The sequence below is a fragment of the Panthera uncia genome, chromosome A2 (assembly GCF_023721935.1).
Source record: "Panthera uncia isolate 11264 chromosome A2, Puncia_PCG_1.0, whole genome shotgun sequence".
Lineage (NCBI taxonomy): Eukaryota > Metazoa > Chordata > Mammalia > Carnivora > Felidae > Panthera > Panthera uncia.
In genome coordinates, this window is record NC_064816.1 from 10,282,729 (window position 1) to 10,307,723 (window position 24,995).

The following is a 24,995-nucleotide window of genomic DNA, read 5'->3' on the forward strand; positions in this document are numbered from 1 at the left end:
TCTTGGGACCCAACTCTGTTATTTCCAGTGTCTAACAACTTTTTTTTGAGAGAGAGAGAGAGAGAGAGAGAGAGAGCGAGCATGCTGGAGAGGGGAAACGAGAGGGGGAGAGAGAGAATCCCAAGCAAGCTCCATTCTGAATGCAGAGCCCAACAAGGAGCTCGATCTCATGAACCATGAGATCATGACCTAAGCCAAAGTCAAGAGTCAGATGCTCAACCGACTAAACCACCCAGGTGACACAATGTCTATTCTTTTTAATAAGGGAGAGAACTGGGTTCTTCTGATAATAAACCTTGGGCATTATATACATTGGCTTCAAGACATTTTGGCCGTCACGATTACAAATTTTTTACTTTATCAAACGTTAAAAGCTGGCATTTGGTCCCTTCTTATAAAATGATGTTAATGATAACAGATAGATTTACATCTTTTTAATGTACTACAGTGTGGGCTTAACTTTTCATAGGGATTGTTTCATTTAATTTTTGCAAACATTTTATCCCCAAGGAAGCACATTTAAGAACTCCATTCTACATTATAGAAATTGTGCATGGTGGTGTGTAGTCATCTGTCCAAATTAATATCTGAGTATGTGGTTGCTTTGAGTTCGATTCTGTCAGTATGTTTCTAGTTCTCCAACTGGGGCAGTGGTTCCCAGCCAGAAATGAATTTTCCCTGAGGATGTCTGGCAATGTCTGAAGGGATGTTGCTAAACACACACAACCCCAGGAAAGCACCCACAAAATATTATCCTGCCACAAATGTCAACCACAAAAGGTGAGAAACCCATCCAGACCAGCATTTCTCCAGCTTCAGTGTGCCTGTGAATCCACACAGATCCCCCTCCAAAAGCAGAATCTGATCACACATCCTGGGTGGCCCAGAGATTCGGCATTTCTAGCAAGCTCCTGGGTGATGCTAATGTGTGGGTCCGGGTCTGTGGACCACTCTTTGATTAGCAAGGAGGTGATCTTGTGTTAGGGATAGGTGATGGTCTCCCAAATGTTGAGGAGGGAGACAAAAGAGTTGGTGTCACAGAGACTTTGAAAATGCTACCCTGCTGGCTCTGAAAGCAGAGGAAGAGCCATGAACCAAGAACTGCAGGTGACCAGCGACAGAGACTGGAAATGGAAAGGAAAGAGATTCTCCCCAGAGCCTCTAGAAGGAACTCAACCCTGCGGACATCTTGCCATTATCCCAACGAGACTCCTTCCAACCTTCTGACTCCAGAACTGTAAGAGTGTGTATGTGTTTGTTTTAAGCAGCTAGCATAGCGATGTTTTCCAGCGGCAGGAGGAATCTCATGCAAACATTGTCCGTAGAATTATATGAGGGAACCAAGTTTAAGCCTCTCAATTCTCTCATCAGCTTCCCTTGCATAAGGGCAGATGACATTAAAAATCCACAGTAAGTAGGAAGAAATTTTTAAATTGATTTGGAGAGTGGAAGGGATCAAGATGGCAGAGCAGCATGGAGATCCTGAGCTTGTCTTGTCCCTGAAACGCAGCTAGATCAGCACCAAACCATTTCAAACACAGGAAATTGACCTGAAGATTAACATAATGTTCTGCATAACTTGTGCCACAGAACTTGGCAGGTACCTGGTGCAGAAAGGTGAACTTGGGGAGAGAAAAGCCACAGGAGGTAGAGAGCTGTTTTTGCAGAGAGGGGACAGAGAGAGAAAGGAGGAGAATGCAGGAAAAGCACTCCCCTGAAAGTAGCTGGGGAGCAAGAATGACAACACTCGCAGGGGAATGAACAAGAAATCTGTTCCCCAAAAACATTGGCAGGGAGAAAGGAAAGGGTTTCAATACCACCAGATTCTATAAACATTGGAGCACAGAGTCTGAAGTTTTGGAGCTCAGTTCCTGGCAGTGCTCTGGTAAGGAAATAGGTTGAATCCCCAGGAGCAAGGAGCAGGGTCTGAAGGGTCTGTGTGACACATGGGGAGAAGAAGTTCCCCTGCTGGGAGGCCATTTAGTAGAGGCCATATGGCCTCCCCACAGGCAAAAGTCCCAGCGGACCATGGGGAGCAGCCACGTTTGCTGGTATTAGGACAAAGATGCCAGAGTGCAGTGAAACCTGGCACTGGCTGTGTGTTGTGATTTACCATCATCTCTGAACCTCTGCTGCTGTGCAATCAAATGAACATTTTCTGGGGCAAGCTAACACCCACCCATTTGTCAGCAAGATCCTCCCTCAGAGATTTCACCCGGGTCCAAGCTGCAGGGGTTTCTGAGGTGTGGGGATTTGAAACACAACCACCTCTGAGATAAAACTCTAGAGGAAGGTGTTGCCCGACAGGCAGACAGCTTGGACACAGACAGCGTAGAGGTGGGGAGTGGATGGAGACCTGAGACAAAGGAGGGGTGCTCGATCCCAGGTTGATGAGAGCATAAAGTTGGTAGGGAGCTGGGTGAACCCATTTCCACCTCCCCTGTGCAGGCACATGGATCCACTCCAGTAAGCTAAGCAACACTACCTACTGGCAATAGAAGGTATTACATCAAGCCCCACCAAATGGTGCCCTCCAAGCACATCCCATAGAAGACCAGAACAAGTCACTCCACTGCTTAGAGTATAGACTGTAGAGGGCTCCTTAGTTTCACTTCTAGGGGAAATCGGACATAACTTCACATGGGTTGCATTCTGTTTGCTGGTTCATTTTTTGGTTCATTTCCTTTGCTTCTGTTGTTTAAATTGTTTTCTCTTTCTTTCATGGATACAGAAAGAGAAAAAATTATCTTTATTACTTATTTTTTTAACTTTTTACTCTATTTCATTTTCTTTATTTAACTATTTTTATATAAATTTCTTTAGTTTCCATTCCTTTCTTACTTTTTTTCTTTCCCTTTTTTCTCTATTCAATCAAGCTAGTTTCAACAAACAGACCAAAACACACTTAACTACCTTCCTTTATGATTTTTTGTTCTGTTTTTAACTTTTTAAATTTTATTCATATTTTTCTCCCTCCAAAATAACAAAATGAAGGAATTCACCCCAAAAAAAGAACAGGAAGAAATGACAGCAAGGTGCTTGAACAATACAGATATAAGCAAGAGGTTAAAACTAGAATTTAGAACCATGATAATAAGAATGCTAGCTGCAGTTGAAATAATCATAGAATCAGTTTCTGTGGAGATACAAGAATAAAATCCAGACAGGATGAAATTAAAATGCTATAATCAAGATGCAATTTCAAACGGATGCCATGATGGCAAGGATGGATGAAGCAGAACACTGAATGAGTGATATAGAAGATAAAATTATGGAGAATAATGAATCAGAAAAAAAGGAGGGAAACAAAGGCAAAAGTCCATGATTCAAGACTTAGAGAACTCAGTGACTTATTAAAAAGGAATACCATCTGAATCATAGGAGTCCCAAAAGATGAAGAGAGAGAAAAGGGGGCAGAAGATTTATGTGAGTAAATTATAATGGAAAACTTCCCTAATCTGGGGGAGAACACAGACATTAAAATCCAAGAAGCACAGTGAACTCCTGTTAGATTCCACAAAAACTGAACATCAGCAAGGCATATCATAGTCAAATTCAAAAAATACATAGACACGGAAAGAATCACGAAAGCAGCAAGGTAAAAAAAAAAAATCCTTAACCTATAAGGGAAGACATATCAGGTTCACAGCAGACCTACCCACAGAGACGTGGCAGTTCAGAAAGGAGTGGCAGTAAATATGCAATATGCTGAATCAGAAAATTATGCAGCCAAAAATTATTTACCCAGTCAGGCAACCATTCAAAATAGGAGAGAGAAAGAGTTTGCCAGAAAAAAAAAAAACTAACGGAGTTCGTGGCCACTAAAACAGCACTGCAGGAAATTTTAAAGGGAACTCTTGAGTGAATAAAAGACAAAAGAAAACAAAATGATTAAAAGTAACAAAGTCTAGAAAAGACCAGAAAAGCTCACTAGAAAAACACCAACTCTACAGGCAAGAGAATGGCACTAAAATCACATCTTTCAGTACTCACTCTAAATGTCAATGGACTAAATGCTCCAATCAAAAGACACTGGGTACCAGAATGAATAAGAAACCAAGACCATATATGCTGCTTAAAAGAGACTCGTTTTAGACCCAAAGACACCTGCAGATTGAAAGTAAGGAGATGGAGAACCATCTATCGTGCTAATGGTCATCAAAAGAAAGCTGGAGTAGCCATACTCATGTCATACAAACTAGATTTTAAAGTAAAGACTGTAACAAGAAATGATGGATATCATAATTCAGGACTGTATCCACCAAGAAGATACAACAATTGTAAATATTTATGCCCCCAAAGTGGAAGAAACCACATATATAAATCAATTAATCACAAACAGAAAGAAACTCATTGATAAGAATACCATAATAGTAGGAGATTTCAACAATCCATTTAGATCAATGAATATATTATGTAAGCAGAAAAATCAACAAGGAAACAATGGCTTTGAATGACACCGCATCAGATGGACTTAACAGATATATTCAGAACATTTCATCCTAAAGCAGCAGAATACACAGACAGTCTTCTCAAGTGCACATGGAACATTCTCAAGAATAGATCACATCCTTGGTCACAAAACAGCCCTCAACAAGTACAGAAAGATCAAGATCATACCTTGCATATTTTCAGACCACAACACTATGAAGCTTGAAATCAAACACAAAAAAAATTGTAAAGACCATGAAAACACTGAGATGAAAGAACATCCTAAAAAGAATGAATGGGTTAACCAAGAAATTAAAGAGGAAATAAAAAAGTACATGGAACTCAATGAAAATGAAACACAACAGGTCAAAACCTCTGGGATGAAACAAAGGCAAACATAAGAGGAAACTATATAGCAATCCATGCCTTCCTAAAGAAGGAAGAAAAGTTTCAAGCACACAACCTAAACTTACACCTAAAAGGGCTGGAAAAGGAACAGCAAATAAAGCCCAAAACCAGCAGAAAAAAAGGAAATAATATAGAGTAGAAATCAATGATATCAAAATCAAAACAAAAAAAAAAAAAAACCACAATAGAACAGATCAATGAAACCAGGAGACGGTTCTTTGAACAAATTAACAAAATTGATACACCACTAACCAGATGGATCAAAAAAAGAAAAGAAAAGGACCCAAATAAATAAAATAAAAAATGAAAGAGGGGAGATCAAAACCAACACTGCAGAAATACAAACAATAATAAGAGAATATTATAAGCAAATATATGGCAACAAATTGGACAATCTGGAAGAAATAGACAAGTTCCTAGAAACATATAAACTACCAATACTGAAACAGGAAGAAATATAAAACTTCAACAGACCCATAATCAGTATGAAGAAATTGAATCACTAATGAAAAATCTCCCAACAAACCAAAGTCCAGAGCTGGATGGCTTTCCAGTGGAATGCTACAAATATTTAAAGAAAAGTTAATGCCTATTCTTGTGAAGCTATTCCAAAAAAATAGAAATGGGAGGAAAACTTCCAAACTCATTCTGCAAGGCCAGCGTTACCTTGATTCCAAAACCAGACAAAGACCCCACTAAAAAATAACTACAGACCAATTTCTCTGATGAATATGGATGCAAATTCTCAATGAGCTACTAGCCAACCAGGTCCAACAATACATTAAAAGAATTATTCACCATGATCAAGTGGGATTTATTCCTCGAATGCAGGGCTGGTTCAATATCCACAAATCAACCAATGTGATACATCACATCAATAAAAGAAAGGATAAAAACCACATGATCTTCTTAATAGGTGCTGAAAAAGAATTTGACAAAATACAGGATCCTTGCTTGATAAAAACCCTCAAGAAAGTGGGGATAGAAAGATCATACCTCAAGATCATAAGGGCCATATATGAAAGACCCACCGTTAATATCATCCTCAAAAACAGAAACCTTTCCCCCTAAAGTCAGGAATACGACAAGGATGTCCACTCTCACTACTGTTATTCAACATAGTGTTGGAAGTCTTAGCCTCAGCAGTCAGACAAAACAAAGAAATAAAAGGCATCCATATCAACAAGGAGAAGTCAAATTGTTACTCTTTGTAGACAACATGATACTCTAAGTGGAAAGCCCAAAAGACTCCACCAAAAAGCTGCTCAAACTGATACACAAATTCAGCAAAATTCCAGGATACTAAATCAATGTACAGCAATCGGTTGCATTTCTTTCTTTAATTGTTTTTTTCTGAGAGAGAAAAAGAGCATGAGGAGGGGAAGGGTAGAGAGAAAGGGAGACAGAGAATCCGAAGCAGGATCCAGGCTCTGAGCTGTCAGCACAGAGCCCGATGTGGGCTCAAACTCGTGAACTGCAAGATCATGACCTGAGCTGAAGTTGGATGCTTAACTGACAGAGCCAGCCAGGCACCCATTGGTTACATTTCTATACACCAATAATGAAACAACAGAAAGAGAAATCAAGGAATAGATCCCATTTTCAATTACACCAAAGCCATATAATACCTAGGAATAAACCTAACCAAAAGAGGTAAAAAAATACAAGGAATTAAGAAGACACCAAAAAAAAGGAAAAATATTCCATGCTCATACATTAGGAGAACAAATATTGTTAAAGTGTCAATACTACCCAAAGCAATCTACATATTCTATGCAGTTCCTATCAAAATAATACCAGCATTCTTCACAGAGCTAGAATAGACAATCCTAAATTTGTATGGAACCAGAAAAGATTCCGAACAGCCAAAGCAATCCTGAAAAAGAAAACGAAAGCTGGAGGCATCACAATCCCAGACGTCAAGCTGTATTACAAATCTGTAACCATCAAGACACTATGGTACTGGCACAAATACAGACACATAGATCAATGGAACAGAACAGGGAACTCAGAAATGGACCTGGAAACATATGAGCAACTAATACTTGACAAATAAGGAAAGAATATTCAATGGAAAACAGATAGTCTCTTCAGCAAATGGAGTTGGGAAAACTCGACAGCAACATGCAGAAGGATCAACCTGGACCACTTTCTTACACCATACATGACAATACATTCAAAATGGATAAGATACTTAAACATAAGACAGGAACCTATCAAAATCCTACAGGAGAAAACAAGCAACAACCTCTTTGATCTCAGCTGCAGCATCTTCTTACTTGACATGTCTCTGAAGGCAAAGGAAACAAAAGCAAACATGAACTATTGGGACCCCATCAAGATAAAATGCTTCTGCACAGTGAAGGAAACAATCGGCAAAACTAAAAGGCAACCAACAGAATGAGAGAAGATATTTGCAAATGACGAAGCAGATAAAGGGTTAGTACCCAAAATCTGTAAAGAACTTATCAAACTCAACATCTTAAGAACAAATATCCCAGGGAAGAAATGGGCCAAAGACATCAATAGACACTTTTCCAAAGAAGACATCCAGATGGCTAACAGACACATGAAAAGATGCTCAACATCAACCATCATCAGGGAAATACAAATCAAAACCACAATGAGATACCTCACATTTGTCTGAAGGACTAAAATGAACAACTTAGGCAACAACAGTTGTTGCCAATGGTGCAGAGAAAGAGGAACCCTTATACGCTGCTGATGGGAATACAAACTGATGCAGCCACTCTGGAAAATGTATAGAGGTTCCTCAAAAAATAAAAAAAGAACTACCCTACAACCCAGCAATTGCACTACTAGGAATTTACCCAAAGGATTCAAAAATGCTGTTTCGAGGGGCACATACACCCAAGTTTTTATAGCAGCACTATCGACAATAGTCAAAGTATGGAAAGAGTCCAAATGTCCATCAACTCATGAATGGATAAAGAAGAAATGGTATATATATATATATGTGGGATATTAGTTGGAATCAAAAAGAATGAGATCTTGCCATTTGTAGCAACATGCATGGAACTAAAATGTATTATGCTTAGCAAAATAAGTCAGTCAGATAAATATCATTTGATTTCACTCATATGTGGAATTTAAGAAACAAAACAGATGAACATAGGGCAAGGGAAGTAAAAATAAGACAAAAACAGAGAGGGAGACAAACCATAAGAGAGTCTTAAATACAGAGAACAAACTGAGGGTTGCTGGAGGAGAGGTGGGGTGGGGGGTGGGCTAAATGAGTGATGGGCATTAATGAGGACACTTGTTGGGATGAGCACCGGGTGTAATATGTAAGTGATAAATCACTAAATTCTATTCCTGAAATCATTGATTTGGAATCAATGAAATGATTCCATGCAATCTCACTAATATTAACTAACTTGGATTTATATTTTAAAAATATAACAATAAATTAAAATTAAATAAATAAATAATAAATTAAAAGTAAATAAATAAATTCAATAAGGTAGCAGAACTTTAGAAAAAAATTGAAATTCCAGCGTATAAATAGAGGTATTAAGTTCCTTCATGATCTGATTAAAGAATCACAATTTTTGGTTGTAAGGAATTAAGCCTGCACTCACAGGTACTTCTTGAAAAATAGCCCTTTTATGGCTTCCTCTGAAAAATACATTTAGAGTTTCCTTTATGTCTTTGTTTTTTTAAATATGAAATTTATTGTCAAATTGGTTTCCATACAACACCCAGTGCTCATCCCAACAGGTGCCCTCCTCAATACCCATCACCCACCCTCCCCTCCCTCCCACCCCCCATCAACCCTCAGTTTGTTCTCACTTTTTAAGAGTCTCTGATGGTTTGCCTCCCTCCCTCTCTAGCTTTTCTTTTGTTTCCCTTCCCCTTCCCATGGTCTTCTGTTAAGTTTCTCAGGATCCACATAAGAGTGAAAACATATGGTATCTGTCTTTCTCTGTATGACTTATTTCACTTAGCATCACACTCTCCGGTTCCATCCACGTTGCTGCACATGGCCAGATTTCATTCTTTCTCATTGCCAAGTAGGATTCCATTGTGTACATAAACCACGATTTCTTTATCCATTTGTCAGTTGATGGACATTTAGGCTCTTTCCATCATTTGGCTATTGTTGAAAGTGCTGCTATAAACATTGGGGTACAAGTGCCCCTATGCATCAGCACTCCTGTATCCCTTGGGTAAATTCATAGCAGTGCTATTGCTGGGTCATAGGGTAGATCTATTTTTCATGTTTTGAGGAACCTCCACACTGTTTTCCAGAGTAACTGCACCAGTTTGCATTCCCACCGGCAGTGTAAGAGGGTTCCCATTTTTCCACATCCTCGCCAGCATCTATAGTCTCCTGGTTTGTTCATTTTAGCCACTCTGACTAGCATGAGGTGATATCTCAGTGTGGTTTTGATTTGTATTTCCCTGATGAGGAGTGACGTTGAGCATCTTTTCATGTGCCTGTTGGCCATCTGGATGTCTTCTTTAGAGAAGTGCCTATTCATGTCTTCTGCCCATTCCTTCACTGGATTATTTGTTTTCGGGTGTGAAGTTTGGTGAGTTCTTTATAGATTTTGGAAACTAGCCTTTTGTCCGATATGTCATTTGCAAATATCTTTTCCCATTCCATCAGTTGCCTTTCAGTTTTGTTGATTGTTTCTTTTGTAGTGCAGAAGTTTTTATCTTGATGAGGTCCCAATAGTTCATTTTTGCTTTTAATTCTCTTGCCTTTGGAGATGTGTCAAGTAAGGAATTGCTGTCGCTGAGGTCAGAGAGGTTTTTTCCTGCTTTCTCCTCTAGGGTTTTGATGGTTTCCTTTATGTCTTTGTTCCTCAGGCTGTAGACGAAGGGTTCGGGATGGGCATGACCACAGTGTACATCACCAAGGCTATTGCACTTGAGTGGGAGCTCTGGGTAGCAGCAAACCTAAGGTACACTCCTAGGTTCATACAGAAGAATAAGGAGACAACTGAGAAGTGAGACGCACAGGTGGAAATGCTTTATAATTGGCCTGAGCTGATGGGATCCCATGTATGCAGGAAACTTTCTTAGAATAAGAGTAAAGGACCCCAGCCAGGGGAGCACCACCCAGCATCACAGCTACAAAATGGAATAATATTTCCCATCTTCTCATTGCTGACATTTGGGGCTGGATAAATATATGTGTTTGGTGCTGTCCTATGGGTTACAGGTGTTTGGCAACATCCCTTCACCCATGGCCAAATATCCCCAAGGACAAAATCATGCCTGGTTGAGAACCACTGTGCCAAGATTTGACAACTGGAAGCATCGTGACAGAACTCTCATCAAGGCTTCATCCAGGACTACATTTATAAGTGTGACATGATATGTAATAAAAATATATCTATGTGGCCATCATCCCCATTTTGACACAGAGATAATAAAATTCTTCCAACTTCCTAAGTGATGAGAGTCATAAAGATGTCTTCTGTCAGGTGGGAACCTGGGTGGGTAAGTTGGTTAAGCATCCGACTCTTGATCTCAGCTCAGGTCATGATCTCACAGTTTGTGAGTTTGAGCTTCGCGTTGGGCTCTGCACTGACAGTTGGGTTTCTGTTGCTCTCTCTGTCTGCCCCTCTCCCTCTCATATGTGCATGTGCGCTCTCTCTCTCTCTCTCTCTCTCTCTCTCTCAAAATAAATAAATAAACTCAAAAATATATATATATCTTCTATTAGATTAGTGGAGTGACTTTGGTAAAGCATCTAAGGAGAGGGGCTGCTGTGGAGGACTCAGCATGTGATTAGAAGACTGAAACTTTACATCCCAAACCCTGACTTCCAGGGGTGGAGGAGGCTCTGGAGACTGAGTCTAATCACCAATAGCCAATGATATAATCAGTTGCGTCTACATCATGAAGCTTCCATAAAACCCAAAAGGATGGTTCAGAGAGCTTTCAGGTTGGTGAACACATGGAGACAGGTAGAGTGGCATGCCTGGAGAAGGAATGGAAGCTCTACACCCTCTCCCCATACCTTGCCCTGTACATCTCTTCTATCTGGCATCATCTCTCCCCAAAGGCAGCACAGCTCACGAGGGAAATACTCAAGAGACACGTATAAACTTGAGCATGCACAAGCTCACCTACTGAGTCCATCATTGGACCACCTAACCTCAGACCTGAGGTAGAGCTCCAGTTCTTGGTAGGAAAGGTCTAACAATACCTACCCCTGACTCAAACACTGAACCACAGCCTTACTACTCAAAGATGGGTCCACAGACCAGATGGGTGGCATCAGTACCTACTGAGAAATGGTTACAATTACAGGATCTCTGAGCCCCACCCATGTCCCGCCAAATCAGAGTCCAGATTTGAACAGGATCCCCAAGTGATTCATAAATACATTAATGTTGGAGAAGTTCTGGTCTAGAGTGGTGTCTCTCAACTTCTCCACTGTTGACACTGTGCTAGATAATGCTCTGTGGTGGGGGCCGTCCTGTGCATTGTATGACATGGGGCAGCATTCCTGGCCTGAACCCACTAGGCGCCAGTGGGACCTCCCTACTTACGACAACCAAAAATTTCTCCCTTGTCAATTGTTGTCTGAAAGCAAAATCGCCCTTGGTTGAGAGCCACTGACCTAGCATATGAGAACTGGAAATATCTTGGTCGATTTACAGTCAAAGCTCCTTCCTCCCTCAGTTCACAACTCTGAGTAGTTCATGCCACACTTCTGAGCCCCACTGTTACAACTGTACTTTAATAAGTGTGGACTTTTCAGGGTGCCTGGCTGGCTCAGTCAGTTAAGTGTCCAACTTCGGCTCAGGTCATGATCTCACGATTCATGGTTTCCAGCCTCACATCTGGCTCTGTACTGACAGCTCAGAGCCTGGAGTCTGCTTCGGATTCTGTGTCTCCCTCTCTCTCTGCCCTTCCCCCATTAGTGCTATGTATCTCTTTGTCTCTCAAAAATGAATAAAAACATTAAAAATTTTTAAAAAATAAGTGTGAACTTTTCTTTAATTCTACATATGAATGAAATGATATGATATCTGTCTTTCTCTGCCTGACTTATTTTGCTCAACATATTACAGTCTAGCTCAACCCACATGGGTGGGGAGAGAAGAGAGGGAAACAAACCACAAGAAAATCTTAACTATAAAGAACAAATGAGGATTGATTGAGGCAGGTGGGTGGGGATGGGCTAGATGGGTGATGAGGATGAAGGAGAACACTTTAGGATGAGCGTTGGGTGTTGTATGTAAGTGATGAATCACCGAATTCTACTCCTGAAACCAGTATTACACTGTATGTGAACTAACAAAAATTTAGATTAAAAAAAAAGAGTGGGCTTTTGTAAAAATGAAATAAGGCAATCCACACAGAAGTCTAAGATCAGTGTATGGTGCATAACATGATCTAAATATATCTTATAAGTAACGAGCTTTTTCATCTGGGACACTAAATGGAAGTTCTCAATTTGTGTTACCAGCATAAATCCCCTTACTGATTAGTCAAAAACATCATGAACACAAGAGCACGGTACCCATAGGCTTATAGCAAATTAACATACCTCTCTCTCTTGTTGAGAGGAGAATAGCAATTTTCTAGAGAAACCGGGAAGTCTTTTCTGCCATTAAGACAATACTTTGGAGGTCCATGAGACCTGCTTAGGCAGGTCCCTCGGTCTTAGATTTGGAGAAAACGTTAACTCAAAATTGGGGTAAGATATAAGGAGGTTAGACCTCTGGAAGGCCAGCAAGAGCATGGAGAAGAAATAGCAAAAGTCAGATTCACCTGACTTCTAATCTGGTCTCCTGGGAACAGAGAATTAGTAGGAAAAAATTCTTTTCTGTCCAGACCAGTGGCCCAGAGGGAAACAAGATGCTCCAGCGTGGGACTAACAATGGAAATAGCGCCTAATGAGCAGACACAGGGAGCTGTAAATATCTCCTCTGCCGTCCTAACCATGGTGCTCCTTGTGCAGGACAGGACATGGTTGTTGCTCTCGGATTCCTAAGTCTGGCTGGGGGACCCATGCTTCACTCCTTCTTGCTGTCCTGTCTGGGAACAGAGCCTTGGTTTTCATCATCGACCATCAAGGGGGAATTTCGGTCCTCCACACAGAGACACTCCTCTTGTAGACCCCATCCAGGTGAGTCTGAGAGCTCAGCAGGTATTTCAGGAAAGGATCAGAAAGAATGGAACTTGAGAACCTTTTCTTGAGGTCACCTTAGAGCCTAAGCAGCCTGGCCCAGAGTCAAGAGATACCATGTTTGTTTGTTAGGTTGACTTTTAAAAATTTGAACACAATTTACTTAATACATTTTTTTAAAAGAAGTGTTTGTTGGACTCAGCAATACAAGGATCACTGGTGATGCTGAGCGGTGGGAATGGAAGTCCAATTGGATGAGACTGAAGAAGGAAAAGGGGGCGGTGCGTAAAGAGGTTCCAGTGAAATTAGCACGTATCCACGGAGTTTTGCAGCTAACGGGAGTAGGGAAACAGAGTAGGAGGCTTGGAGATATGAGCAGCGGGATGGGAGCATTTTACACTTTTTTTCATTTGGGGTACATTTAACTTGTTCTTTATTTCTTAGAAGGATTCAGCCTCCTGAAGGTAAATACTCCCTTGCGACAGTGGTTTTTGAGACACGCATTTCAAGTATCGTCTCTCTCTTTGGTATTTACCAGAAAGAAATAATAGACTTAGTATGACTGAAGGGATATGCCAAGGAGCGTTTTAGCCACAATTTTATTACCAAGGAGGCTGAATAGGTTTTAGACTTTGTTAGCCACTTACTTCCTATATGCAAATTTTTTGGCAAGTATGTTGCTTTTCTGTACTGGGAACTGAGTGTTTTTATTGTTGTTTTATTTCATTCTTTCAAAAAACAATTGCAATCTTTCACCAAGTTTGCTGTTTGCCACTTAATATTTCTGTGGTGTGTAGATGTGTTTATGGGATTGAGAGAGAGTCTAGATATATTGTGTGCTCAAATCTCTCAGTTGGTCATATCGTGTTCCCCTCATTGCTTTTAAACATCGAAATTCTTCCACATCCTTACTAGTAAGAAGTGCTTTTCCATATATTGCTGTGTTATGTCACATCTAACTTTCCTTATTTCTGCCATTTTATATTTTGAAGTTAGATCTGTTTTTTTAAAATAGTAATCACCTCCTGTCCTTATGTGCAACATGTTCTTTTGTATTTAACTAAAGATTCCCTACATCTTTTCCATCAGCATGATTGAGTCCATTTATGGTTACGTACAATAAAATTATAGCTTTAGCTACTGCTTCCTCCACCGTATGTTAAAAAGTATATTTTCCCATCATTTATTTCCAAGCTCTTACCCATTTCGTCCTGAATCAGAGACCCGTGTGGATGTCATTACTGCTCTTTTACATCCTTTCTGTAAGACATTAGTGTTGGATCATTGTTCAGTTTTGTTTAATACAGTTACTAGAATCCACCATGTTTAACACGATTTTCGTTTCCCTACTGTACTTTTTCTAATACATTCTCATGTTCTTAAAACTTGTTTCTATATGAATGCACACCTTTGTGACCAAAAGATGCAAACAAAGCAGGTGAGGCCCCTGCTCCTTTGGGTCCTATATTATCCTGGAGAAGACAGCAAAGAAGTAAGTGCTTATATGACATAGGGTCTTCAAGGATAACTCATAGAAAGAAAGGGGATGGATGGTCACGGAACGTGCATTATTTTGCACAGTACAGTCTGGGAAGGTTTCTGCATGTCAGACAAGGAACAGAGTAACGGGACTGGAGTGTTCCCACCGGATGTGGCAAAACAAAGATCAAACCCCAGAGCCCGAGATAACGAAGGAAAGAATACCACCAAGGAAAGTGAGGAAAGGGTCAGCCACATCCACTGTAGACAGGGAATAGGTACATTAATAACAATCAGGTCAGGGGCCCGAGGTGGACACCATGATGAGGCAAGTGGAGCCATCAGCCCGGGCTCCCTGGAGTCTGACTTAACATCAGCACCCACACTCACTACATTTTCTCTTGGCAACCAGGCTCCTATAATGGACTCGCCATTCACACTGCTTTTGTCCCACATGAGCAGGCAACGGTCTTCTGTTAAAACTACTTTTCCCATTATACCAGTGGATTCCATTTTTTTGGACTGTCCACAGGAAACATGCCTTTGACATTATGATCCAGAATGTGTACACATGCAAATACACAAATCCACATGGATGCTCACACGTGCGTGTGCACGCGCGCACACACAAACACACACACACACACACACACACGGCTGAACGAACAGAATGACCATCATAAACTAACAGGAAGGATCTATGCTGAACTTTTTATATATATTCACCTAATCTGTCGACCACCATGGAGGGTGGATACCACTGCCCCCACTATACTAGTGAGAATATTAACATTTTAGAACGATTTGCTTGTCTTCCCAAATTCAAACAGTTAACATTTTTTGGTGGATCTAAAATTCAAAGCTCATTAACTGATCCCAAAGTTGTCCAAAGTTGTGTGTGTTTATCATATAGAAAAACCTGTTACCATTTGATCTTGATAAATCCCCGCTATTTTTGTATGCTGTGTATTTGCTTTTGTCAGTTGGGGATTTATTCCTTTTACTCATATTTCCAGTGGATGTTTATACTTCATGTGTCTTGACACGATAAATACAGCACTCTTTTCTCTTTTGGAGAAATTGGATTTTGTTGCTTTGTTAGTCGTACTGGGCATATGGGGGTAAACCTAGGATTGGAATGCAGCCAGAACCAGGGAAGCTTTCTGATCATCATGATCTCTCAGGGACCACCTGGGCTTATGAGAGCTTTCTCCCTGCTCTTCCTTTGCTCTGTCTCCTTCTGAGTTTTTTCTACTTCTCTAAATGCAGAAGAGAAGAATGGTCATATTAAAATGCAGCAGCGTGTTTTCATGTTCATGGGAAGCTTACCAACTGGAAATTGGGTACTTTTCTATATTCTTTAGGGTAATGACAATTTGATATTGAGAACTTCACCTGTATCATTTCTTTCCTAAATATTGTAACTAGGGGTGAGAAGAACCCGTAGTCACCTGGCCCCAGAAGGCTGTGGTGGGGCAGTGTGGACCCTCGAAATACAGATGCCAGAATGTTAACCATCATTGGAAGTAAGAAGGAGATCTACTTTTATTTGCAGGATTCCTTAGGGACAAAATTAATGAAGTGCAAGGAACACTAGGCAAAGGAAGGGCTCCCTGTGTCGTGAAGTTTCAGCTGTAGCAGGGAGGCCACCTCGTTCCTCAACGGTCCCTGCCATCACCTCTCTCTTACTCGTTTCTTGACCACACTGCCTCCATTTTTATACCTGGGTACCCGAAACAAATGCCTTCCTCAGGGCCTTTGAACTGGCTTTTCTTCCTGCAGAGCCCACACTTCCCCAGACAACCTCATGGCTTCCGTGCACATATCCCAGAAGTCTCTCTTCAAATGTCACCTTGCTTTTAGGTCTTCCTGAACTCCCCGTAAAGATAATAACCCAACCATTTTCTTTTATGCCTGCTTTTCCCCCACACACATCATTGTAATTACAGCATTTCTGCCATGTTACTAGTGCCCATTTGTGCTAATATTAATCTTTTTTTTTTCTAATTTCTAGTCACCACCACCACCACATGGCACCAGGCAATGATACCCAAATTTCAGAATTTCTTCTTCTGGGATTATCAGATGAACCAGAATTACAGCCCGTCATATTTGGGCTTTTCCTCTCCATGTACCTGATCATTGTGTTTGGAAACCTGCTCATCGTCCTAGCTGTCAGCTCTGACTCCCACCTCCACACACCCATGTACTTCTTCCTGGCCAACCTGTCCTTTGTGGACATCTGCTTCACCTCTACTGTCATCCCAAAGATGCTCTGGAACATCCAGACTCAGAGCAAAGTCATAACCTATGCAGGCTGCATCACACAGATGTACTTTTTCCTACTCTTTGTAGAATCAGACATCTTTCTCCTGACTGTGATGGCTTACGACCGCTTTGTGGCCATCTGTCACCCCCTGAACTCCATGGTCATCATGAACCCCCGGCTCTGTGGACTGCTGGTTCTGGTGTCCTGGATCACGTGTGCCCTGAATTCTTTGTTAGAAAGCTTAATGGTATTGCGGCTGTCCTTCTGTACAGTCTTGGAAATCCCCCACTTTTTCTGTGAACTCAATCAGATGATCCAACTTGCCTGTTCTGACACTTTTCTCAATAACATGGTGATGTATTCTGGAATTATGCTGCTGGCTGGTGGTCCCTTTGTGGGGATCCTTTACTCTTATTCTAAGATAGTTTCCTCCATATGTGGGATCTCATCAGCTCAGGGCAAGTATAAAGCATTTTCCACCTGTGTGTCTCACCTCTCCGTTGTCTCTCTATTTTATTGTACTGGCCTGGGAGTGTACCTCAGCTCTGCTGCTACCCAGAGCTCCCACTCAAGTGCCACAGCCTCAGTGGTGTATACGGTGGTCACACCCATGCTGAACCCCTTCATCTACAGCCTGAGGAACAAAGACATGAAGGGGGCTCTGATGCGGAGAGAGGGGAACACTTTTGCAGCGTTGGTGGGAATGCAAACTGGTGCAGCCACTCTGGAAAACAGGATGGAGGTTCCTGAAGAAATTAAAAACAGAACTACCCAACGATCCAGCAATTGCACTACTAGGTATTTATCCAAAGGACACAAAAATGCTGACTCGAGGGGGCACACCCCCCCCCCATGTTTTTAGCAGCACTATCAAAAATAGCCAAATTAGGGAAGGAGACTAAATTTCCCTTGACTGATGAATGGATAAAGAAGATGCGGTGTATATATATAATGGAATATTTCTCGGTGATCAAATGAATGAAATCTTGCCATTTGCCATTTGTGGACGGAAGTAGAGTGTATTATGCTAAATAAGTCAGCCAGAGAAAGACAAGTATATGATTTTGCTCATGTGGAATTTAAGAAACACAACAGATGCACATAGGTCAAGAGATATAAAAATAAAACAAGATAAAAACAGAGAGGGAGGCAAACCAAAAGAGACTCTTAAATACAGAGAACAAACAGAGGGCTGCTGGGGGTGGGGGGAGATGGCTTAAATGGGTGATGGGCATTAAGCAGGGCACCTGCTGTGCCCTGCTGTGATGAGCACTGGGTATGACATGTAAGTGGTGAATCATTGGGTTCTACTCCTGAACCAATACTACACCAAACGTTAACTAACATGGATTTCAATAAAAAAACAAAAAGCAAACTGGGTTCAAAATCCCTTATTACTCTTTTCAGATACTGAGGTGACTTTTTATAAGAACAGAATTTTCTGGAATAAGAACCGTAAGTTGCAAGTTCATGAGAGATCTGGTTGTATTAAATTGTTTATCACACACCTGCCTTAATAAAAGGTGAAATGTTAAAAAAAAAAAAAGATTGTAGACCATGTGGCTCCATTTGTGTATAATTCAAGAAGATGCACACTAAGCTTTAATTTCTCTGTTATATTATTGTGAAGATGCAATCCAACTGAGCCTCCATATCCTTATTTCTGAAGGTAATGTGGGGTAATGAGCCCTAACTCCAGACAGATGGTGTGAGGAATAAATGAAAGGCGTAGAGCACTTTGTTGGATCTGAAGAAAATATTCAAGGTTAAGCGTGTGATATGTATATGTGTGTGTTCGTTTATGTCCATCTTTCTCTCAGATAAACACATTAATATGCATACATGTAGACGCACAGAGGACTTACTAAAATCCCATCTATTATGTTGAAAGAAAATGTTAAATATGGCGGAGGGGGGTGGGGAGGATCGTAATGAAAAGAATAAACATTCAAGTCAACGTGAACTAGAAAGAATACAATTTTGACACAAAGACTTAAAATGGAACAGGTGACCTCAATTTTAAAAAGGAATTGTCTTTTATATACACAATGGAATACCACTTGGCAATGAGAAAGAATGAAATATGGCCCTTTGTAGCAACATGGATGGAACCGGAGAGTGTGATGCTAAGTGAAATAAGCCATACAGAGAAAGACAGATACCTTATGGTTTCACTCTTATGTGGATCCTGAGAAACTTAACAGAAGACCATGGGGGAGGGGAAGGGGAAAAAAAAGGTTAGAGTGGGAGGGAGGCAAACCATAAGAGACTCTTAAAAACTGAGAACAATCTGAGGGTTGGTGGGGGTGGGTGATGGGCATTGAGGAGGGCACCTGTTGGGATGAGCACTGGGTGTTGTATGGAAACCAATTTGACAATAAATTTCATATTAAGAATAAATAAATAATAAAAAGGAATTGTCTTTTATCTCAAATCTTCAAAGGCCTCAGAGTCAAAACCACATCTACATGTATGTAGTGAGAAATCATTGTCCAGCAAGTAGGGCAGAATATCTCCAAACTGAAACTAAATTCTTTCCATTTAAGGTGGGATTTCAATACCAAATGCCTTTACCCAAGGGAAAGTTCACTGAATGAATTGAAAGGCTCAAATCCTGCTCCTATAAACAATATATTTCTGAACAAACTTCCGCATTCGATTCCTGATGCTGCTACAATAAATGACTATACTTGTGGCTTAAAACGAAGATTTGTCCAAAGTTTCTAGGTCAGAAGCCTGAAATGGGTCTCGCTGGGCTAAAATGAAGAGATCGTCAAGGCTGTGATCCTTCTGGACACTCCAGAAGAGAATTCACTCCCTTTCCTATTTCTATTTTTTAGTGGCTTTCCTATTTTTTAGTGGCGACCTGCATTTTCTGTCTAGTGGCCCTTCCTCTAGCCCGCAGCATTGTGTCTGAAAATGTCTCTCTGATTCCAATTCTTTTCTTCCATTTTCTGCATTTAAAATGTTTGTTTGTTTGTTTGTTGTTTGTTTGTTTTGAGAGAGAGAGACAGGGAGAAAGAGACCAAGCATGAGCAGGGGAGGGCCAGAGAGAGAGAGGGAGAGAGAGAATCCCACGCATGCTCTGCTCTGTCAGCACAAAGCCAGAAATGGGGCTCAGTCCCACAAACTGTGAGATCATGACCTGAACCAAAATCAAGAGCTGCACTATTAACCTAGTGAGCCACCCAGGCACCCCCTTCCTCTTTCACATTTAAAGGACCGCTGTGATTGCTCTAATCCCATCCCGATAATCTAGGCTAATCTTTTTTTTTTTTTTTTTTTTTTTTTATCAAATTCAGTGATTAGCAGACTTATTCCACCTCCTGGCTACATTCCTCTTAGTCTGTAAACAAATGTTTTCAAAAGTTCTTTGGATTAGGATGTGGACATCTTTTGGAAGCCCTTATTCTGCCTACTCCATAGTTTTTGCTCAAACATAAAGTATTTTCTGTCACTCAAGAGCCCTTAGGTAAAAGCATTGAACACAGAATTTATCAACACCTAGAGAGTTATGTGAAAAACTTGTCCTTCAAAATCACATGTACAGAAGATTCCTGGTGGAGAAAACCTAAAACTGCCTACACGTGTCTCTAACACAGGAGCACAGCCTTGCTCTCAAGCTGTGCTCCACAGACAGGACCCACAGCATCAACACCACGGGGGAGTTTATCAGAAACACAGAGTCCCTGGAGACCTGGAGACCTAATGCATCATAATTGGCATTTTAACTACAAACTCTGGCGATTTGTACACACAATGCAGGTAGAGCAGTGCTGGTCTCGAATAATATTTCTCACCTTCTCACCGTTGACATTTGGGGCTGGGTGAATATTTGTATTGGGTGCTGTCCTATGGGTTATAGGTGTTTGGCAACATCCTTTCACACATGGCCAAATATCCCCACGGGCCAACTCCTGCCTGGTTGAGAACCGCTGTGCCAGGGTTTGAGAACTGGAAGCATCGTGACCGAATTCCAATCAAGGCTCCATCCAGCACGACAATTTATAACTGTGATATTATGATTTGTAATAAAAAAAAATTATTTGGTCTACATCCCCATTTCTGGTACAGAGCTCCTAAAACTCTTCCAATTTCCTAAGTGATGGGAGTCATAAAGACGTCTTGTGTTGGGGGGGAGGGGCATCCGGGTGGCAGTCAGGAAAGGGTCCAACTCTTGATATCATCTCACGATTTGTGAGATCTTCACTGTTAGCACAGAGGCTGCTTGGGATTCTCTCTCTCTTTCTCTCTCTCTCTTCAACCCCCTCAAAATAAATCAATGTAGTTAAGGGGGAAAAAAATGTCTTCTGTCAGGTTAATGAAGTGACGTTGAGAGGGGCTACTGGCCAGGAAGACCAACCGTGTTATTAGAAGACTGAAACTTCACATCCCAGCCCCTGACCTCCTGGGAAGAAGGAGGGTCTAAGATTGAGTCTAATCACCAATGGCCAATGATTTAATCAACTGTGTCTACATAGTGAATCTTCCCTAAAACCCAAAAGGATGGTTCAGAGAGCTTTCAGGTTGGTGAATGTGAGATGTGTGGGAGATGGTTTATTTTCAGAAATACCAAATAGGGAGGAGCCACTTTGGCAGAACAGCCTGGAAGCTTTTTGTGTCTCTCGCGTCCATGAAGTACAGCCAGACTGACACTAAACCATCCTACACACCTAGAAAACTGGAAGATTAACACAACAATCTGCGCAACCTGAACCACAGAATTCAGCATGTACACGGCACGAAAAGCTGAACTTGGGGAGCAAGAAGCCCCGAAGGTAGGGAACCCCTTTTGCAGGCGGAGAGAGGACGGAGACTGGGGAGGGAGGGAGCATACGGGAAGAGCACCTCTCCCCAAAAGCAGCTGGAGAGAAAGTGGAAAATTGGAAACAGCCGCAGGGACGAAACTACAAAGGGAGAAAGGAGAAAGGAGAGGGTTTAAATTCCATTCAGACTGTAAACAAGGGGAGCGCAAAGGCTGCAACTCCGCAGCTCCCTACCTGGCGGTGCTCTGGTGGGAAGGGTGAATCCCCAGGAACAGAGTGGGGTCCGGGAGGTCCTCGGGCCACACGGGGAAAAGCTGTTCCATTGCCGGAAGGACATTCGGTAGAGACTGTTGATGCCACCTGGTCCCAGCAGACCCCGGAAGGCGGCCACATTCGCTGGTGCTGGGACGAGGTCGTCGAGGGTGAAGCCTGGTGCCAGATGTGTATTGTGATTTTCCACGGTCCCTGAAACACTGAGGCTACACTGTCTCGCGATCTTTTTGGGGGGGCAGGCTGACACCTGGCCGTAGTCTCGGGGCACCGGCACCAGCAGGGTCCGGCAAGCGTTCCTGGGTGCAGCCGCCATTCGGCCATTGCTCATTCGGCCACTGCTCGGTGAGACCCTCCCCCAGAGGGGCGGAGCGGGTCAAAGCCGCAGTCCTTCGGAAGTAAGGGGCCGGGGAAAACAGCCGCATCTGAGACAAAACTTGGGAGAGAGGTACTGCCTGGGGCCTGGTCACGGAGAGTGGAAAAGCGGGGAGTGGACGAGAGCTGAAAACGGAGGACCGGTGCGCGATTGCCGATCGGGGAGAACAGCCTGGGTGGCTGGGTGGCGCCATTTTTCACCGCTCCTGCGCATGCGCCTGCGCACCGACAAGCCCTGCAACAATCCACCCCAGGAGGCTAGCGGCGCCATCTAGTGGTGAGCGGAGCCGTTACAACGAGCCCTGCCCAACTGGGCCAACTTCGGTCTTCAAGAACACAAACCTCACTGCCGGCTTCATTTCTGGACTATAAAGAGCTACATGGACTGATTATAGGGGAAAACGAAGCAATTTCAGTCCTACTTCAATCTGTTAGCAGGTTCATCTATTCAATTTTTTCTCTCTTTTTTTTTCCTTTTTCTCTTTTACAATTCTTTTCTTTTTCTTGAATACAGAAAGTGAAACAACTCATTATTTTCAATTTTTCTTAAAAATATCTGTCTTTAATTTTTGTTACTATATTTTTTACTTTGGTGTAAATTTTTTCAACTTCCACTTTACTTCCATCATTTTATTTTAGTCTACTTCAGTATACCCACCTTTTCAAATGTTCAAACAATTTCTTTTTTTTCTTTTTCTTTTTTCTTTTTTCTTTTTCTTTTTCTTGAATGCAGAAAGAGAAAAACTTCAGTTTTACTTTCAATTTCTTTTAAAAATATTTTTATTTAATTTTTATTACTATATTTTTTGGTTTTACGTAAATTTTTTCAAATTCTATCTCACTCCCATCATTTTATTTTAGTCTATACAGTGTATTCACTTTTTCAAATTTTCAAACGATTTCTTTTTTTTCTTTTCTTTTCTTTTTTGTCTTTTTTCTTTTTCATTTTTCTTTTTTCTTAAATACAGAAATGAAAAAATTCATATTTCTTTTTAATTTTTATTAAAAATAGTTTTTTTAATTTTTTCTACTATATTCTCTACTTCTGTGTATATTTTTTCAAATTCTATTTTACTCACATCATCTCATTTTAATCTACTTTGGTGTATTCATTTTTTCAAATTCTCAAACAATTTCCTTTTTTTTCTCTAATCCGTCAAACCACTTCCAACACCCAGACCAAAACAAACCTAGGATCTAGCATCATCTATTTGTGTGTGTGTGTGTGTGTGTGTGTGTGTTTATTTTTAATTTTAATATTTTTTTAATTTTAATTTTTTTAATTTCAATTTTTTGACATCATTAATTACTTTTCTCCCTTCAAAATGACAAATGAAGGAATTCACCCCAAAAGAAAGAGCACAAACAAACGACAGCCAGGGATTTAACCAACACAGATACAAGCAAGATGTCTGAACCAGAATTTAGAATCATGATAAGAATACTAGCTGGAATCAAAAATAGATTAGAACCCTTTCTGCAGAGATAAAAGAAGTAAAAAATAGCCAGAATGAAATTAAAAATGCTATAACTGAGCTGCAATCATGGATGGATGCAGTGGTGGCAAGGATGGACGAGGCAGAACAGAGAATCAGAGATATGAAGGACAAACTTATAGAGAATAACGAAGCAGAAAAAAAGAGGGAGATTAAGGCAAAAGAGCATGATTTAAGAATTAGAGAAATCAGTGACTCATTAAAAAGGAACAATATCAGAATCATAGGGGTTCCAGAAGAGGAAGAGAGAAATAGGGGTAGAAGGGTTATGTGAGCAAATCATAGTGGAAAACTTTCCTAACCTGGGGAAAGACACAGACATCAAAATCCAGGAACCACAGAGGACTCCCATTAGATTCAACAAAAACTGGCCATCAACAAGGCATATCATAGTCAAATTCACAAAATACTCAGGCAAGGAGAGAATCATAAAAGCAGCAAGGAAAAAAAAATCCCTAACCTACAAGGGAAGACAGATCAGGTGTGGAGCAGACCTATCCACAGAAACTTAGCAGGCCAGAAAGGAGTGGCAGGATATATTCAGTGTGCTGAGTCAGGAAAATATGCAGCCAAGAATTCTTTATCCAGCAAGGCTGTCATTCAAAATAGAAGGAGAGATAAAAAGTATCCCAGACAAACAAAAATTAAAGGAGTTTGTGACCACTAAACCAGCCCTGCAAGAAATTTTAAGGAGGACTTCTGAGGAGAGAAAAGATGAATATATATATAAATAAATAAATACCAAAAGCAACAAAAGATTAGAAAGGACAAGAGAACATCACCAGAAACTCCAACTCTACAAGCATCATAATGGCAATAAATTCATATCTTCCAGTACTCACTCTAAACGTCAATAGACTCAATGCTCCAATCAAAAGACATAGTGTAACAGAATGGATAAGAAAATAAGACCCATCTATATGCTGTTTACAAGAGACCCATTTTAAACCTAAAGACACCTTCATTCACATTGAAAATAAGGGGATGGAGCCATCTATCATGCTAATGGTTGCCAAAAGAAAGCCAGAGTAGCCATACTTATATCAGACAATTTAAACTTTAAAATAAAGATTGTATCAAGAGATGACAGAAGGGCATTATATCATAATCAAGGGGTCTACCCACCAAGAAGTCCTAACAATTGTAAACATTTATGCGCCAAATGTGGCAGCACCCAAATATATAAATCAGTTAATCACAAACAAAAAGAAACTCATTGATAGTAATACCATAATAGTAGGAGACTTCAACACCCCACTCACAGCAATGGATAGATAATCTAATCAAAAGATCAACAAGGAAACAATGGCTTTGAATAACACATTGGACCAGATGGACTCCACAGATATATTCAGAACATTTCATCCTAAAGCAGCAGAATATAC

At 40.9% G+C, this 24,995-nt stretch overlaps 1 protein-coding gene across 1 annotated transcript; it reads left to right on the plus strand.

Annotated features, from left to right (window-relative positions):
* The first annotated feature begins 13,678 nt into the window (after positions 1-13,678).
* Positions 13,679-20,278, plus strand: LOC125929144 (olfactory receptor 7A17-like). Its single transcript, XM_049640066.1, has 3 exons — positions 13,679-13,702; positions 16,462-17,367; positions 20,252-20,278. The coding sequence occupies exons 2-3, from the start codon at positions 16,465-16,467 to the stop codon at positions 20,276-20,278; spliced, it is 930 nt and encodes a 309-aa protein (XP_049496023.1). The 5' UTR covers positions 13,679-13,702; positions 16,462-16,464.
* Positions 20,279-24,995: the final 4,717 nt, after the last annotated feature.